Here is a 19374-nt window from a genome sequence, read left to right as displayed (position 1 = left end):
GGTCTGGACGCCGTAGTTGCACGAGGGAGAGCGCAGGGGGTAGGTGGGCTCAGGCTTCACGCGGAGGAGCGTCTCCGGTGGAGCCACCGGGCCGTTGACATGGAGGACGGAGCGACAGAGCATTACCTTCATCTGTTGATCGTACTCCTCTTCCATGACGGTGAACACCGGCGCCGACTGGTCCTCCTCGTCGCCGAAGGAGATGATGATCTCCGCCTTCTGCGAGAAGCCGCCCGCCGATGAGGACGACAACCCCGGGGTTTGTGGGCGGCATCGCCAAGATCCTCCGGAGCAACTCTGGTGCAAGTGCACCTTCAGGGTGATCGCACGGGACAAGGGCGGTGGTGATCGGTGCTCCTCCTTGACGCAATGGGGCGGCGGAGAGTGCTGCTCCTCCTTCACGCGGCGGGGCAGCGGAGAGAGTCGCTCATGCTTGACGCGTTGGGGCGGTGAGAGGGGCTTGTCCTTGACGCGACGTCCGGTCTGGACGCCGCAGTTGCACGAGGGAGAGCGCAGGGGGTAGGTGGGCTCAGGCTTCACGCGGAGGAGCGTCTCCGGTGGAGCCACCGGGCCGTTGACATGGAGGACGGAGCGACAGAGCATTACCTTCATCTGTTGATCGTACTCCTCTTCCATGACGGTGAACACCGGCGCCGGCTGGTCCTCCTCGTCGCCGGAGGAGATGATGATCTCCGCCTTCTGCGAGAAGCCGCCCGCCGATGAGGACGACAACCCCGGGGTTTGTGGGCGGCATCGCCAAGATCCTCCGGAGCAACTCTGGTGCAAGTGCACCTTCAGGGTGATCGCATGGGACAAGGGCGGTGGTGATCGGTGCTCCTCCTTGACGCAATGGGGCGGCGGAGAGTGCTGCTCCTCCTTCACGCGGCGGGGCAGCGGAGAGAGTCGCTCATGCTTGACGCGTTGGGGCGGTGAGAGGGGCTTGTCCTTGACGCGACGTCCGGTCTGGACGCCGTAGTTGCACGAGGGAGAGCGCAGGGGGTAGGTGGGGTCAGGCTTCACGCGGAGGAGCGTCTCCGGTGGAGCCACCGGGCCGTTGACATGGAGGACGGAGCGACAGAGCATTACCTTCATCTGTTGATCGTACTCCTCTTCCATGACGGTGAACACCGGCGCCGGCTGGTCCTCCTCGTCGCCGGAGGAGATGATGATCTCCGCCTTCTGCGAGAAGCCGCCCGCCGATGAGGACGACAACCCCGGGGTTTGTGGGCGGCATCGCCAAGATCCTCCGGAGCAACTCTGGTGCAAGTGCACCTTCAGGGTGATCGCACGGGACAAGGGCGGTGGTGATCGGTGCTCCTCCTTGACGCAATGGGGCGGCGGAGAGTGCTGCCCCTCCTTCACGCGGCGGGGCAGCGGAGAGAGTCGCTCATGCTTGACGCGTTGGGGCGGTGAGAGGGGCTTGTCCTTGACGCGACGTCCGGTCTGGACGCCGCAGTTGCACGAGGGAGAGCGCAGGGGGTAGGTGGGCTCAGGCTTCACGCGGAGGAGCGTCTCCGGTGGAGCCACCGGGCCGTTGACATGGAGGACGGAGCGACAGAGCATTACCTTCATCTGTTGATCGTACTCCTCTTCCATGACGGTGAACACCGGCGCCGGCTGGTCCTCCTCGTCGCCGGAGGAGATGATGATCTCCGCCTTCTGCGAGAAGCCGCCCGCCGATGAGGACGACAACCCCGGGGTTTGTGGGCGGCATCGCCAAGATCCTCCGGAGCAACTCTGGTGCAAGTGCACCTTCAGGGTGATCGCATGGGACAAGGGCGGTGGTGATCGGTGCTCCTCCTTGACGCAATGGGGCGGCGGAGAGTGCTGCTCCTCCTTCACGCGGCGGGGCAGCGGAGAGAGTCGCTCATGCTTGACTCGTTGGGGCGGTGAGAGGGGCTTGTCCTTGACGCGACGTCCGGTCTGGACGCCGCAGTTGCACGAGGGAGAGCGCAGGGGGTAGGTGGGGTCAGGCTTCACGCGGAGGAGCGTCTCCGGTGGAGCCACCGGGCCGTTGACATGGAGGACGGAGCGACAGAGCATTACCTTCATCTGTTGATCGTACTCCTCTTCCATGACGGTGAACACCGGCGCCGGCTGGTCCTCCTCGTCGCCGGAGGAGATGATGATCTCCGCCTTCTGCGAGAAGCCGCCCGCCGATGAGGACGACAACCCCGGGGTTTGTGGGCGGCATCGCCAAGATCCTCCGGAGCAACTCTGGTGCAAGTGCACCTTCAGGGTGATCGCACGGAACAAGGGCGGTGGTGATCGGTGCTCCTCCTTGACGCAATGGGGCGGCGGAGAGTGCTGCTCCTCCTTCACGCGGCGGGGCAGCGAAGAGAGTCGCTCATGCTTGACGCGTTGGGGCGGTGAGAGGGGCTTGTCCTTGACGCGACGTCCGGTCTGGACGCCGCAGTTGCACGAGGGAGAGCGCAGGGGGTAGGTGGGCTCAGGCTTCACGCGGAGGAGCGTCTCCGGTGGAGCCACCGGGCCGTTGACATGGAGGACGGAGCGACAGAGCATTACCTTCATCTGTTGATCGTACTCCTCTTCCATGACGGTGAACACTGGCGCCGACTGGTCCTCCTCGTCGCCGGAGGAGATGATGATCTCCGCCTTCTGCGAGAAGCCGCCCGCCGATGAGGACGACAACCCCGGGGTTTGTGGGCGGCATCGCCAAGATCCTCCGGAGCGGCCCGCCTGCCGGCACTGAGGCCCACGACTTGCCCATCGCCGGAGTTGTGGAGGAAGAAGGGAGGGAAGGAGGAGGATGTGCGGAGCGATGCGGTGAGTGCGATGTGGACAACGCCGGAGCACAGCTTATCAAGCCACGGCTAGGCCATGCAAACAGACGGTCAGCTGCTTCAATGTGGTGCAGCAGCTGAAATTGGTTCGTCAGGAAGATGCGTCCGCATTGAAGCAGCGACTCCCGAGAGGTCGCGTCGGTCAACGCCGCCCTTCCGTCCTATCACATCACATGACATCAATGTCGGCTGCCGCGTGCTCTGGGCCGGCCTTGATGCGGTGCGGGAAGCGGCGTGTGCATTGAAAGAAAAGCGTGGGAGATGCCCTTATGCCCTTATGTATAACAAATTCAAACGAGCACATAGTTTTACAACCTTAAATCAAGCCCAACTCTATGAACTTTTCTATACTGTACACATGTTTTCATTTTTTGGAATATCTCACATGCACACTTACACACGGATGCGATAAGAATGTATATTAACTCGCGACCATGAAATATATCCAGGTGTCTCCGGTCTCGAGAAACACCTCAAAAACTAACGAGGGGGGGCTCCACTAGTACAGAAAGCTTGTTTCCAAACTGCTAAAATTTCCATCCTTATTTGCCAAGGCATCCAATAATAAACTGTATCAAAAGATTTAAAGTGTGAGGTCAGGTGGCATTTCGTGACAGAACAGAGGAGAGTAGTACGAGTTCAAAAGAATGAACTATTAGTCTAGTGTTCTCTCGGTCTTTTGCAATGCTCTGACGCATGTCAAATGGTAAAAAAAAAGGTGAGATGAGTGAGTGCACTTGCACCAGAGTTGTAGTACAAACAGTACTTCTAGTTGTTACTCCCTCCGTCCCATAATATAAGAAATGTTCTTATATTTTGGGAAAGATGTCTGGAAAGATACTAAGATGGAAAGCATGACCACATTATTCCATACATCATCAGATAATTAGTGCTTGCTCGCAGAGAAGGAAGCGCAGTACACCTGACCGTGGCTCGCTGAACATTATGCAGGGCTACAGACCGGCCGGCGACCGGCGTACACGGTTTATTACCTACTACTAATGGATCTATTATAGGCTACTTAGTGGAAGGAGGTGTTCTTGAGGTGCTCTCACGTCCTGGAAGGAGTGCTTCCTGGCCATGGAGAGGATGGTCTTGTCGGCGACGACGAAGTAGGCCATCCCGGCGACCGTGGAGATGATGAGCGCCTGCCCGGTGGGGTTATGTGCTATGAACCGAGCAAGGATTTCGTCGAAGAACTGAATGGCTACTTACAATGGGGACTGCGGCAGCGACGGTGGCGACGGCCGCGGCCTTGGCTCCCGCCATGGCGGCCTCTGCAGTTTGGGATCGACGTAGGAATGTTAATCAAGATCAAGTTTCAGCAGTCACATAAGCTGCAATGAACTTCTGAAGTCTGTCGTACACAGCTTATATGAAACCAGGATCGAGCCCTCTGTTTTATTCTGTACATACATTTCGGCGTCAGATATTCATGCGGCAGCGGTTTCTTGGGACACTGACAACGACGCATACATTTTTTCTAGAATACGCGCAACGGCCAACGGCACAAGCAGGATAATACTAGCTCAAGGCCTGAAGAATGCCGGCGGACGGGGACGAGCTGCGGCGGCGGCGCCACCGTGGAAGGAGGTGTCCTTGAGGTGGTCGGGGGCGCTCTCGTACGAGTGCCTCCTCGCCAGCGAGAGGATGGCCTTGTCAGCGGCGACGAAGTAGGCCATCCCGGCGACGGTGCAGACGATGAGCGCCTGGCCGGTGGGGTTCAGGTTCGCCTTGGCCCATGGCAGCATCCTCACGCTCGCCAGCTGCACGATACACAGTTCAGTTATGAAAACCGGACAAAAGAAAAACTCTTGCTTTCCTTATACATGAAAATCAGCAACTCCTGTTGGACGGAGGAGCTCACCGTTGGGACCGCGGACGCGACGGTGGCGACGGCCGCCGCCTTTGCTCCGGCGAGCGTCGCTTCTGGGAAACATTAAGAAAAGAAATGCATTTGTAGTGTCAGACTATCAGTACACGACCTGGCTGAACTGAACTGAACTCTGAAGAAGTGGATCCTGGTTACTACGTACCTCTGGAGCAGCGTTTGGCGAGGGCGAGCTTGTTCTCGAGGTGGGCGCGGGTGACGGTGGCCGTCGACGACATCTTCGCCGTGGTCTTGTGCATAAACGGCTCAGCACGAAGAGTGCGAATGTGCGATCGAGATGAGATGACAGATGAGATGGGCTGGCTGTTGCTTGATGCTTCCGGGACGAGGAGTTGAGCCATGTATTTATAGCGGGCAAAAAGGTGGCGGCCACGCACGGTTTTGGGATCCAAACCGTGGGTGCTCTGCTCTGCTCACTCGTTTGGACTTGGAGTGATGAACTGCGTTGGTGGGCAGAGCACGCTTTCCGGGAGCGGCATGCAGGTTGCAGGGGCCGGTTATCCAAAACTGTGGTATGGGAATCCACAGGATTGGATGATGTTTGTCCGTTGGAGGGTGTTCTCCCTCGTCTTTCTTTCTTTCTTTCTTTCTTTACCCACCAAACTAAAGCTAGCAAGAAAAGGGAGATCTCGATCAATCTAAAGTTAGGCACAACAGTGCTGATCCGATCACAATATAAGGGCATGTACAAACCTAACTCCGATCTTACATGTACAAACCTTTTTCTTTCTTTCTCTCGCTTTTGCAGGCTACACCTGCTAGTGCGAGGCTATATCTTTTAGTCCGAACCTAACTCCGATCTTACATGGACCTGCGGGGCAGCAGGTTGAGGCCACCCATTGGCCATGCCCTAAAAGAAACGAAACAAAGCGGGTGCCGCCAGTTTCACTCGTAAATCGTCGGTCGGTCGGCGAGCGGCGCTCCCAGTTTTCGGGCGAAACCGGCGGCATCTGCTCCCCGGCCGGACTAGCCTTTCTCTGTGTGATGTGTGAACTGCTTCGGCAGTTGTTACGTTTTTTCTGGTCTGGGCCTACCGATGTTGCATACAACACTCCATTCAACCCAGACCCTCAAACAAACCACAAGTATGCGGATCAAGTCGTTCAGATTCAACATGGACTCCTATTTGTCCTCAGACGCATCCACGTGTTCGTTTTCTTGCTAATCGGACGCAAACCAAGGGGCTTTACGGGAGTTCAGACATGTGCCTCATAGGACTCCAACACAATTTGCCAGAGGCGGACCTACATAGTGCTGAGTGGGTGCCCAGGCCCCCAGTCAATTTTTGAAATTTCAGTAAAAGTTCCTTGTATTCTATAAGATTGTTTTTGAAATTCTTCACAATTGTACATTAAGTGCCCCCGCCCCTATTATTTGCCCCCACTCCACATCATTTCTGTGTCCGCCCCTGCAATTTGCCCACCCAAAATCATGGCGGAGCCCGCGCATTTGGAGAGGCTCGCACTGTTTTCACGCCAAAAACCGCGCTTTCCTCACCCTCTCTGCTCAATTCCCGTGCTTTTTGCCGTCTGCCACCGCATGGACCTGTATGAAGAGTTGTCGGAGATGACGGAGGTGGAGGATCCAGAGAAGGTGGTCGTCCACAAGATCAACTCGCCGAATGGTAAGCTCGTCGACTTTGATCAAATTTATATGGAAAAATATTAACATCTACGATATTAAAGTTATACAATATAAAAATTATATTCATAACACACCTAATGATATTGATTTCGAAGTGTGAATACTGATTTTTTTTAATAAAGTTGGTCAAACTTTACGAAGTTTGACTTTGGAAAAAACAATCGTATACGCACAATAAAAAAGGACCAGAGAGAGTATATACAATGCACACTTACACGCGGATGCGGTATGAATACATTTTATCTGACTCACGACCAAGAAAAATGTTGAGGTGCCCCGGTCTCTGCGGACAAACACCTCAGACCTACACACGGGGTCCTCCACTAGTACAAAAGCTTGTCCCAAAATAGCTAAATTTTTCATTTTTCAGAAACATCCTTACTTGCCAACCCATCCATTAAACCATACCAGAAGATTCAACGTGTGAGGTGGCATGATGCTCACGTGCATTTCGGAACACAACAGAGCAGGAGTAGGGGGGTCACTGTTATCGGTCTTTTGCAATGCACTGACGCGTGTTAAATGATAATCGCAAACAAGAAAAAGGGTAAGATGAGTGAGTGCACTTGAACCAGAGTTGTACAAAATTAGAACTAGTAGTTTTTATTAATTCAAGATCTCCGGGAAGGTACTAGTAGTAAGATGGAGAACATGGCCACATTATTAGTGCTTGCTCGCACAAATTGAAGGGCTGTACACCACCTTTCAGCACTGCAACCATCGTCGCCTCGCCTGCTGGCCCTGTCGCTGAACATCATACGTTTCAGAACACACGTTTCCACGGGCCAGCGTACACAGTTTATTGGGCACTGGCTAATCAAGTGTCTAATTAGTTTTTTTGAACCAATCAAGTGTCTAATTAGTGGAAGGAGGTGTTCTTGAGGTGCTCTGGCGCCGTCTCGTACGAGTGCTTCCTGGCCATGGAGAGGATGGTCTTGTCGGCGACGATGAAGTAGGCCATCCCGGCGACCGTGGAGATGATGAGCGCCTGCCCGGTCGGGTTCAGGTGCGCCCTCGCCCACGGCAGCATCCTCGCGCTCGCCAGCTGCAGAGAAAGCCACGGAAGAAGAAGTGAGACTGAGATGCATGATTGTTGTATGTTTGCAAGACAGCCGTGCCGGATGAGAAACGTGTACTTACAGTGGGGACTGCGGCAGCGACGGTGGCGACGGCCGCGGCCTTGGCTCCAGCCATGGCAGCCTCTGCAGTTCCGGATCAACGCAGACATGTGTTAGTGACGACCAAAGTTTCAGCAAGAGACAGTACGTAAAGCTGCAATGTGGCCTGGAGAACCGCTTGGTTTTGGTTACCTTTGGAGCAGCGGTTGGCGACGGCGAGCCTCTGGTCGAGGTAGGCACGGGTCACCGTAGGCATCTTCGTGGGAGAGAGTCTGGTGCCGAAGGAAGGAAGCGAACTGGTAGCTAGTGAACTCGAGTACTCCTAGCTGATATCAGTAGTAGTGTGAGTGAGGTGAGATGAGATGGATGGACAGGTGCGGTTCTCCGGCTGAATTTTTATAGGTTGCAGGAAACCGCGCAACCAGCGGGCGGGGAGAAAGGCGATTTGATTCGGTGGGAAGCGAGACCGCGGTTTTGAGACGAGCGGCGGGCGGGCGGGATGGCCGGCGCTGCGGCAGAGAACAGGTGGCGGCGGCTCGTTGTCGTTCGTCTTATGGAAAGCGGAGCACGTGACGGGCGGGCGCTCCACTACACTCTGCACAGGATAAAGAGGAGGCATCGATCGATCCATCGGGGTTGGCAGCGCATCTTAGGATAACACGTACCGTAGGTAGGAGCATGTGCGTGAGTACAGTGTCAGTCAGTGTGCACTCCGTTTCTGTGTGGGCGGGTGCGCCCTGTTTTCGGCCTAGCTAGCTCGGCTAGCCGCGTCGGCAATCAGGCCAATTCCGCCAGTGGTTCGGCGCAAAACCATTGTTTGTTTGGCTGGCGTCCTTCACCGGAGTACGTTAGGGCAATTCCAACGCGCACAGCCAAGGATGTGCGTTTTATCCGCCTTTTGTCCGTTTGGATTAATCGAGCAGATGGACGCGTCCGCTTTCTGGCTTAAGTCGGCTGGTGCATCTCACGGATGGCCGACCCATTTTCACCCGTGTCAAAAAGAAAGCAGAAGTTCCGAAACCACACGGCCGAAATAAACATAATTGAACATTAATGACCGGTCAACTGTCGGCCAAAGTCTACTTAAACATTAAAAAAAATAGCGTGGTCAGCGTGCTGCCCTTGGCGTCGTCATCGTAGTCTACTTAAACACGTAGGTAGGAGAATGTGTGTGAGTGTAGTGTCAGTCCGCATGCACTCTGTTTCTGTGTGGCGGGTGCTCACCGCAATCAGGTCAATTCCGCAAATGGTTCGGTGCAAAACCTTTGTTTGTTTGGCTGGCGTCATTCCCCGTATTACATGATACTAGTTAGTTAATTTGCAAAAATTAAAAAAAAACAAGACAGAAGATTTATCGTTTTCATTAATTAATTATAAAAAGAATTGTCCAGTTATTAATGCAGGAAAATTGGCAAAAACCGTAACAATACACCCAACAGACTATCATCATGGAACATAACAATACACATGGCAGCGGCCAATCTAGCTACCAACGTAGACGTACTCCAGACACAACCGGAAAGAGCAACCATCATCATCACTTATCGCCCTAGATCCAGCGACTTTGACTTCACCGAAGGCGACCATAAACAAAGCAATCATCACAAGTTGACGCACGAAACCAACATCTACTAATAGAAAACGGGCATTAGAAGCAGCCTCCACAAGTGATTGTGATCAAATAGAACGACGTCGCGTGTAATATGTACACCGGAGGCGGTTAGAACAGCATAACCGCTTGCAGTAAGTATTGGAGGCGGTTGGTAATAAAAAAAACTGCATCTACTATCGAAACCGCCTAAGCTTAGTGGGTAGCTCAGGACAGGGCCTTCAGTTCCCTTTGTCTACTGGTCCTCTACCTTCACTTTAGTTTCCGTCCATTTCCCTTCCCTTTTCCAGTTCTTGGCCAGACCTTGTGCCAAACTCGGTCCCACCAGATGAATGGTTCGTAATTTTTGATTAACCGTTGGAGTTTCTGAGAACTCTTTAATTGGTATAGTATAGATAGATAGATTACACATATAGGATCCACAACAAACAATCCTTCTGTGTTCCGTCAAAGAGCAAAGAGTTGTATTCATATATGATTTTTTGATTGTTTTCTGAGGAATTGAGCACACGCAGAGAGTGGTTTACCCTGGCTCTGAGGGTGTTTTGGATATCCAAATGCAATATCGAGCTTTGCCAATGGGGTGCAAGTGCGGGAGAAAGACGTCGTTGATATACACGAGGGTATGTGTTTTATTTTATGCTTTTGGAAGGATGGTGTTGTAAGGGTTGGACCATTTTAATTTTTTGAACTCGGGAAGAGCCCAGAGTTAAATTAGATAAGCATGCAACATTTTACAAAAGGACCCAACAGAAAGTAGAAATTACAGTCCAGGTGAGAAACTTTGCAAATAGGACCCCAAAGGACGAAACTAAAAAGCAATCAAGTCCTTGGCACCTGCTTTGATCCTGGCCCGGATCTACCGCCGTCGGGGACGAGACCATTTTAATACATGACCTTGGCATTCATGCAAAACGAAACATTGTGCATCCCTGAATTCACAAACAAGCCTGTCAATAGTAGTCGGTTTCTACTAATTGGCGATATACTCCATTACCCCATAAATGCTTTAAAAAATTATGTTCTCTGCGAAAATAAAGCATGTCGCCATGACACGGACGATCTTGACACAATGTACGACCAACAGAATGATAAAACAGAGATTCCCAAAGGAACGCACTACAGACTCATGAGGTCAACGTGTATGCTTGGCCACTATTTTTTCTTCTTCTTAAATCAATGCGGCAAAATAATCTGGTTTTCAAAAGGACTAAAGTAAACATAAGCTAGTCTCTTTGCGGTATATTCCGAACAAGATATATAATAATCTCCTCCCATTTAATTATGTAAGTAACTAGTACAATAACTTCTTGAAAGTAGCATCACAAAAATTTAGGATTAGGTAACACATGAACCACATATATTATTTATATATTAAGCTTACTACTTGGGGGAGAATAAAGCCACACATCAAGATACAATGGATGGTGCGGGTGAATTGGCCAATCCGCTACCGAACCCGCAACAATAGATGTTCCTAGGGCAGCACACTGGATTGTACCCCACCGGTCTAGCAGCTGCATGTGCTACCGGTGCTGCCATCATCATGAGCAAGCAGACTTGCGCCATGAGAAAAACAATGATCACTTGGAAGATGCCATTGTTCGCCATTGCCCAAGAACAAAACAACAGAAAATATATAGTTATGCAATAGTCTGTCAACCACTGGTAGAAAAAAGCCCTTTAGTCCCGGTTCGCAACAGCCTTTAGTCCCGGCTGTGCAACCGGGACTAAATATGCGCGACTAAAGACCCCCCCCCTTTAGTCGCGCCTCTTACGGACCGCGACTAAAGGCTTTAGTCCCGGTTCTTGTGGCTGACCGGGACTAAAGGCCCGTCCACGTGGGCGCCCGTGGTCCGTCGGGGCGGAGGACCTTTAGTCCCGGTTCTCGTGGCCAACCGGGACTAAAGGGCTACTCCGCAGGTTTAGGGTTTTAGCCCCCCTAAACCTGGTTTCTTTTTAGTTTGGAGTGTTTTATTTCTTTTATATTATATTTTGTGTTTTATTTTAATTTTGATAAAGTTTCAGTACACATATTTTACGCTACTATATACATGCATATGAAATTTCAAACAAGAAGAATTCAAGAGGAATATATAATATATATTCAATCTCGGGTGACCATATACAACTTCGAACAAGTTTCCATACACAATTAGGATGGATGACCATATACAACTTCATACAAGTTTCAATCTCGGGTATGCATATAAATTTCTTCGTCCTCGGTATAGTGTTCTCCTTTAGGATTGATGACTTCCCTCATGAAAAATCCTGCTAATTCTTCTTGAATTGGTCGGAAGCGAGCTTCTGGACTAAGCCTCCTCCGCAAGTTATCCGTCGCGTTCCGCACGCTATCTGATGCCTTCCGCTCAGTGGTGTGTCTCCGGATGTTCTCACAAACATAGTATCCACATAGATTGGTCCCCGGTGGCTGCTTATCCACATTAACTAACCTTCTGAAATCTAGCTCATGTTTGAATTCACCGACAATTTCTTCTGAGAACCGTCTCCAAACCCTACAGGGCAAAGAAAATTAAATGAATAAGGGAGTTATTAGTTACTTGATATTAGGAAATGAACGAAAGAGACCGATCGATATAGAGCTCAAATGATTGAAAATAATTACTTTTGCAGCATTTTTCTCATGTCGGCCCAACGCTTTGGATCCGAATCCATAGAGTCCATGATTAGAACTCTGGAGGTGTGAAGTTCAATATTTAGCAGAATCCAGTGGAACCTGCGGACACGTTACATGCACAGTCATGCATAACTCATCGATTAGACATACCATGCATGGAGTAAACAAAAGAGAATGGGCACAAGAGAGAAACACTCACCCAAAATGGTAAGGAAATAGAATATGACTTTTGAGTTGATGCTTTCTAAGAAACTTGTACAGGTCTTTCTCCACGTCTTCGGGGTGATGTTGTAACACATGTCCATTAACGATATGTGGGTCAATGAACCCAACATCATGGATGTTTCTTATTTTGCATTCCCAAATCTTCAATCTGCATAATAGCGTACGCAACAATATAGTTAGGACAATATATATATATATATATATATATATATATATATATATAGTGCAGGCAATGAAGAACGAGATGAGGTAGAAATAAATCACTTACAGAACGTAGCAACTCAGCATAGATTTGTCGAGGTCGCGCAGATTGAACAGCTGGAACAATTCACTCATATGAACTTCTACAGAGTACCGTTTGGTGTGATGCTCATCTGTAACATCCGCATAAACATATTCTTTGTCGGCCCATGTTATGAATTGCTTGTACCAACGTAGCAGATTTTGCATTTGTGGTGGTAGACTCTTTTCCCGCGCAGGCTCGACGAGAGGCCCATTCCGCACATATTGTAATGCTATCTCACATACTGGCGCATCCTCAAGGCCTAAGAAGGCACGAAGAGTCAAACCCATCTCGGACGCTTGTTTCATGGCACCCGCTACAGTCAATCCAAGTGCTGCCGCAGCTGCTATGATCTCGGGGTCCTCTTCCGGACCGGCTTTCACTATGAGCGGGGGGATCGATTGTTTCTTCTGCATCCCGAGCTGGTCAACTTGTTTCCCGCTTTTTTTACTTTCTTCTTTCTCCTCCTTCAATATTTTTTCTTGCCTACGAAGTTCATGTCCATAGTCGTCAGGCATATTCAGCTCGGCTTGGGACGGTGTCGTCAAAAAATCCTTAGCCCACTTCTTTTGCTTCTCAGTGAATACTTGCTTGGGCTCAGGCTCTTTTTTCGCCTTCATATCCGCCTTCCATTTCTCATAATCAGCAGACGCGGCCAATTTGGTTTCAGCTTCACTAAGTTCCCCAGGCCTTGGGAGGAGAGGCTTCAGTGATGGCTCCGGTACCCTTGTGGTCTTAGGTACATAAGGGTCCGGGTTAATAGTCCAGGAGCGGGTTTCCTTGCTGTCCGCCTGCTTCTGCTTCTTCGCCGGAGGTGGATTGGGGGGCGTCGTACCCGCCGGAGGAGGATTGGGGGGCGTCGTACCCGCCGGAGGTTGTGGATCGGGGGACGGCGTCGAATGGCGTGAAGGAGGTGTAGGTGAACCACCACGACCACCACCACCGCCACCACCGCCACCACCACCACCACCATCGGAGGGGGGTGGACTTGCTAGCCTTGGCGCCTCGCCTGGAAACACTATGTACTTCTTTTTCCATAGAATGAACTGGCGCTTGACATCTCCAAGTCTTCTCTCCCCTTCGGGTGTAGGTTTGTCAATCTCCAGGTCCTCAAACCCTTGGACTATGTCTTCCACCGTGACAGGAGTATAGCCATATGCAATGGGGTTGTTGTGGTGGAGTGCTCTAGGTGTACAGGGTAAAGCACTGCCGCTAGCTACCTTCGTGGAAACGTTCCCCACGGGATAATGCAGATCACATTCTTTCATCTCCTTTACATCATCCACGGGGTAGTGAGGCTCCGGTGCACGAATCTCGATCATCGGTGCACTAGCACCAGGCGGGGCATCCGTGGAAGCCACGCTGCTTCTCCGCTGCTGGCTTCCGCGATCCGCTTCATGATCTTCATGCGGCCCTGCAGCCGATTTTTCTTTCACTAGTTCATGCACGGTCTGCTTCAACTCATGGAGTTCCGATGCAAACTTCGTCATAAGATCTGCATCCCGGTCCGTCTTTCTCTTACGGCTTCTGTAACAGTACGGGTCATTGTCCTGGGAAAACCCTACTTTCCACGGAACTTTGCCTTTGCCTCGTACACGTCCTCCGTGTTCATCATTCCCGAGGGCTGTTGTCAGTGCGTCTTTCTCTCTGTTGAACTTGATCAAGCCCTCTTGAGCTTGGGTCATTGCGTCAATAAGGGCTTGGGTGGGAGCAAACTGTCTCTGCCGGTGAACACACACCCCTGTCTCCGGGTCTAGCGATCCCCCATGCCCGTACCACCAGCTTTTGGCCCTTGGGTCCCATCCCTCTGTACCTAGAGGGATTCCTCGCACCCTCAGGTCCTCCTGCATCTTCTGCCACCTAGGCTCCGAAAGGCGGTATCCTCCTGGCCCCATAATATGATGGAACTTTTTCTTACTCGCATTATCCTTATTTTTTTTCGATATTTCCTTGAAATGCTCCGATTGCTTTTGCCTCACAAATTCTGGCCAATCATCTTTCAGTTTCTCATGTTGTCCATTGAAATCCGGAGTCTTGCCCTTGTTGACATAGTCACGGGTTAAATTTTTCTTGAAGTTCCGGAATGCTTCGCCCATCTTCTGAAGAGCGAACTCTTTAACTAGCCTCCTCCTCTGACGTCCACCCGGAACCTCGTTACCGAATTCATCGACTTTGTTGTATTCCGGAGGTAGAATGAAATGTTCCATAAGCTTTCTGCAGCAATCCTTTTTCGTTCTCTTGTCGACAAAACTGAAACCAAGACGTGCCTTCTTTGGCTCCTTCCATTCCTGGACGGTGATCGGGACGTTGTCTCTAACAACGACTCCGCATTGGTTGATAAACTTTGAGGTGTGCTGTAGGGGCTTGCCGGTTTCACTGACAAACTCAATGGCATATGTTTCTCCTGTTTTCATCGCCTTGGATTTGCCACGCTTTGTCGTACTCGATCCGGAGGGCTAAAAAAAGAAAGAGAGTCGCGCGCGTTAATACATATGTATTCACATTTCAGTAAGTTTGTATCACGAGAGGCTCTCAATGTATATATATACCTCGCCGGAGGTGGTTGCTACTTGCAATTCGAGTTGACGGTTGACCTCCGTCGACAATGTCCGTTCCTTCACCTTCTTGATCATCGACAATCTTTGTTCCTCCGTCAAGGTTCATATAAGAAGAGACTACATCCTCTTGTTGCTCATATTCTGAGCCCGGCACATAAGGAATCTCGTTGTTGATGATGCCCATTAAATAACGTTCAGCCTCCGGATCCCTAAGCGGCTCGGTTCTATCGTCCGCCATATGTCACTCCTGCATGTAGTAAAAATTCTTTAAGTATAAAGGAATTAAAAAATAAGATTAAGGGGACATAGAGGAGGAGGAATTAAAAAAAAGATTCTTTAAGTAAAAATTCTTTTTTTCTTCTTCTTCCTTTCTTCTTCCTCTTTCTTCTTTCTTTCTTCTTCTTCCTTTCTTCTTCCTCTTTATTCCTCTTCCTTTCTTCTTCTTCCTTTTTCCTTTCTTCTTCTTCTTTCTTTCTTCTTCTTCCTTTCTTCTTCTTCCTTTCTTCTTTCTTTCTTCTTCTTCCTTCTTCTTTTTTCTTTCTTTCTTCTTCTTCCTTTCTTCTTCCTTTCTTCTTCTTTTTTTCTTCTTCCTTTTTCTTTCTTCTTTCATTTGGTTTTCATTTGGTTTTCATTTTTTTCTTCTCCCTTTTTCTTTCTTGTTTTTTCTTCTTCCTTTTTCTTTCTTCTTTCTTTCTTCTTTCTTTTTTTCTTCTTCCTTTTTCTTCTTTCTTTTTTTCTTCTTCCTTTGTTTTTCTTCTTCCTTTATTTTTCTTCTTCCTTTTTCTTTCTTGTTTTTTCTTCTTCCTTTTCTTTCTTCTTTCTTTCTTCTTTCTTTTTTTCTTCTTCCTTTTTTTTCTTCTTTCTTTTTTTCTTCTTCCTTTGTTTTTCTTCTTCCTTTGTTTTTCTTCCTCCTTTGTTTTTCTTCTTTCTTTTTTTCTTCTTCCTTTGTTTTTCTTCCTCCTTTTTTTTGTTTTTTTGTTTTCTTTTGTTTTTTTCTTCTTCCTTTGTTTTTCTTTTGTTTTTTTGTTTTCTTTTGTTTTTTTCTTCTGTTTGTTTTTCTTGTGTTTTCCTTTTTTTTCTTCTTCCTTTTTTTTTCTTCTGTTGTTTTCTTCCTTTTTCTTTTTTTTCTTCCTTTTTCCTTTTTTCTTCCTCTTTCTTGTTTTTCTTCTGTTTTTCTTTTGTTTTCTTCTTCCTTCTTTCTTCTTCTTCCTTTTTCCTTTTTCTTTCTTCTTCTTCTTCTTCCTTTTTCTTCTTCCTTCTTCTTCTTCTGCCGGCGCGCGGAGGACGGCAGGCAGGGCCAGCGGGCGGCGGGCGGCGGGCGGCAGGGCGTCGGGCGGCGGGCGGCGGGTGGCGGGCCGGCAAGGGCGCAGGGCACGGGCGGCGGGCAAGGGCAGGGCACGGGCGGAGGCGGCGCTCACTGGGGACGGGGACGGCGGCGCGCAGGGCTTCGGCGTCGGCGTCGGCGTCGGGGCAGGGCTTCGGCGTCGATCGGCGTCGGGGCAGCGCTTCGGCGTCGAGAGAGAGGAGAATGGGAAGTGGCGAAACTGCTAAGTGCAGTATTTATAGACGCACCTTTAGTCGCGGTTGGGGAGGCGGATCGCGACTAAAGGTACCCTTTAGTCGCGGTCCGCCTCCCCAACCGGGACTAAAGGGTTTTGGCGCCGCTTTCGCTCCCGCGCAGAAAGACCCTTTAGTCGCGGTTGGGGACAACAACCGCGACTAAAGGGTACCCTTTAGTCGCGATCCGCCTCCCCAACCGGGACTAAAGGGTCTGTGCTGGAACTGGCGCGGTGCGGTGGGATGTTTAGTCACACCTCGCTAGCCGAGAGGCTTCGACAGTGGTTTATAAGCGCGGCTGCTCTCACCACTTCGAGCTCCTCTCAAATGCAGGCTTACGGGCCTATTCTGTCACTGTGTGCCTGTGGGCCTACTGGGCCTTCTGCGGGCCTGAATCCTGGCCCATTAATGGGTTTCTAGTCGTATTGAGGCCGTGGTGGCCCAGTAGGTGGCATATTTTTTATTTTTTGCCTGTTTTTTGTTTTATTTATTTTGTTTTGTTTTTCTTCTTTTTTTTCTTCCTTTTTTCTTTTTTCTTCTGTTTGTTTTTTTCTTCTGTTTTTTTCTTATGTTTTTCTTCTGTTTGTTTTTTTCTTCTATTTTTTTCTTCTGTTTTTTTCTTCCTTTTTCCTTCTTTCTTTTTTGCTTTATTTATTTTGTTTTGTTTTTCTTCTTTTTTTTCTTCCTTTTTTTCCTTTTTCCTTTTTTCTTCTGTTTTTTTCTTCTGTTTGTTTTTTTCTTCTGTTTTTTTCTTATGTTTTTCTTCTGTTTGTTTTTTTCTTCTGTTTTTTTCTTCCTTTTTCCTTCTTTCTTTTTTGCTTTATTTATTTTGTTTTGTTTTTCTTCTTTTTTTCTTCCTTTTTTCCTTTTTCCTTTTTTCTTCTGTTTTTTTCTTCTGTTTGTTTTTTTCTTCTGTTTTTTTCTTATGTTTTTCTTCTGTTTGTTTTTTTCTTCTGTTTTTTTCTTCTGTTTTTTCTTCCTTTTTCCTTCTTTCTTCTTCTTCTTCCTTTTTCCTTTTAAAATCAGAAAAATAAAACTAATTCATTTTAAAATCTTAAAAATACAATTTTATATCAAAAAATCAGAAAAATAAAACTAATTCATTTTAAAATCCCTTGAAGGTTTGACAAAAGGTTTGATACATCATTTAGTTCATCGACCAAATACAAAGTTTGGTACAATAAATTATTACACATCAATTCTTTCCTTGTGTCCCTGCTTGCTTACGATTGTGCCGTATCCATGGAGCATCCTCATCATTTAACTTAATGCTTGGGTCAGTGTTCACTTTGAAGGGCGGAATTTCACCAAACATATTATAATCTTCTGACATGTCTGTCTTGTCCTCCACTCCCACGATGTTTCTTTTCCCTGAAAGAACAATGTGGCGCTTTGGATCATCGCATGATGTACTGATCGTTTTCTTATCTTTCCGTTTCCTCGGTTTGCTACTCATGTCCTTCAAATAAAAAACCTGAGCGACATCTTTGGCTAGGACGAACGGTTCGTCAAGGTAACCAAGATTGTTGAAATCCACCATTGTCATTCCGTATTGCTCGTCCACCTTTACCCCACCTCCTGTTAGCTTGAACCATTTGCACCGGAACAAAGGGACCTTAAAGGAGGGTCCATAGTCAAGTTCCCATATCTCCTCTATGTAACCATAATATGTGACCTTTTGCCCATTCTCGGTTGCTGCATCAAAGCGGACACCACTGTTTTGGTTGGTGCTCTTTTTATCTTGGGCGATGGTGTAAAATGTATTCCCATTTATCTCGTACCCTTGGAAAGTCGTTATAGTCGAAGATGGTTTCTTGGCCAACATGTACAGCTGATCTCCAACATCATTGTCATTCATTAAATGTTTTCGCAACCAACTGCCGAAAGTCTCCATGTGGGCCTTTCTAATCCAGGATTCAGGCTTCCCCGGGTTGTCCGAGCGTAAATATTCTTGTGTTGCTCAAAGTACGGAGGCACCAAGCTGGAATTTTGCAGAACTGTGTGGTGTGCTTCAGTCATAGAATGACCGTCCATACATATCGTGGATTCCCTTCCGATCTTGCCTTTTCCACTTAGTCTCCCCTCGTGCCGCGATTGAGGAATACCAATCGGCTTAAGTTCAGGAACATAGTTAATACAGAACTCAATTACCTCCTCATTTCCATAGCCCTTGACGATGCTTCCTTCTGGCCTAGCACGGTTACGAACATATTTCTTTAATACTCCCATGAACCTCTCAAAGGGGAACATATTGTGTAGAAATACAGGACCGAGAATGGAAATCTCTTCGACTAGGTGGACCAGGAGGTGCGTCATAATATCGAAGAAGGATGGTGGGAACACCAACTCGAAACTGACAAGGCATTGGACCACATCGTTCTGTAACCGTGGTAGATCTTCTGGATTGATTACCTTCTGAGAGATTGCATTGAGGAATGCACATAGCTTCACAATGGCTACTCGAACATTTTCCGGTAGGAGCCCCCTCAAAGCAATCGGAAGCAATTGCGTCATAATCACGTGGCAGTCGTGAGACTTCAAGTTTTGGAACTTTTTCTCCGCCATGTTTATTATTCCCTTTATATTCGACGAGAAGCCAGACGGGACCTTCATACTGCTCAGGCATTCAAAAAAAATGACCTTCTCTTCTTTGGTAAGAGCGTAGCTGGCACGACCTTGAAACCATTCCGGATGCCGGTCATCTGGGTCTTTCAAAAGTTGCTGGTCCTGCCGTGCTTCCTTTGTATCATTTGTCTTCCCATACACGCCCAAGAAGCTTAGCAGGTTCACGCAAATATTCTTCGTAACATGCATCACGTCGATTGCAGAGCGGACATCTAGGACTTTCCAATATTCTAGCTCCCAAAATATAGATTTCTTCTTCCACATGGGTGCGTGCCCGTCAACTCCCCGCGGAACTGATTGTCCGCCAGGACCCTTTCCAAAGATGACTTTCAAATCCTTGACCATATCAAATATCTCAGCACCAGTACGTTCCGCAGGCTTCGGCCGGTGATCCGCCTTGCCGTTGAAATGCTTGCCTT

The 19374-nt window shown here is 48.8% G+C and overlaps 2 protein-coding genes across 2 annotated transcripts; both read right to left on the bottom strand.

Annotated features, from left to right (window-relative positions):
• Nucleotides 1–4175: 4175 nt before the first annotated feature.
• Nucleotides 4176–5051, bottom strand: LOC109743966 (early nodulin-93). The gene is made up of 3 exons (XM_020303061.4): nt 4841–5051; nt 4672–4733; nt 4176–4570 (listed from the first exon to the last, which is right to left on the bottom strand). Exons 1-3 carry the CDS (start codon nt 5034–5036, stop codon nt 4334–4336), a joined length of 495 nt encoding a protein of 164 aa, XP_020158650.2. The 5' UTR covers nt 5037–5051; the 3' UTR covers nt 4176–4333.
• Nucleotides 5052–6916: 1865 nt separating this feature from the next.
• LOC109743967 (early nodulin-93) lies at nt 6917–7903 on the bottom strand. The gene is made up of 3 exons (XM_020303062.4): nt 7650–7903; nt 7480–7541; nt 6917–7384 (listed from the first exon to the last, which is right to left on the bottom strand). The coding sequence occupies exons 1-3, from the start codon at nt 7711–7713 to the stop codon at nt 7199–7201; spliced, it is 312 nt and encodes a 103-aa protein (XP_020158651.1). The 5' UTR covers nt 7714–7903; the 3' UTR covers nt 6917–7198.
• Nucleotides 7904–19374: the final 11471 nt, after the last annotated feature.

The sequence above is a fragment of the Aegilops tauschii genome, chromosome 7 (assembly GCF_002575655.3).
Source record: "Aegilops tauschii subsp. strangulata cultivar AL8/78 chromosome 7, Aet v6.0, whole genome shotgun sequence".
In the NCBI taxonomy this organism is placed as follows: domain Eukaryota; kingdom Viridiplantae; phylum Streptophyta; class Magnoliopsida; order Poales; family Poaceae; genus Aegilops; species Aegilops tauschii.
This window is presented reverse-complemented; position numbering and strand designations above follow the sequence as displayed.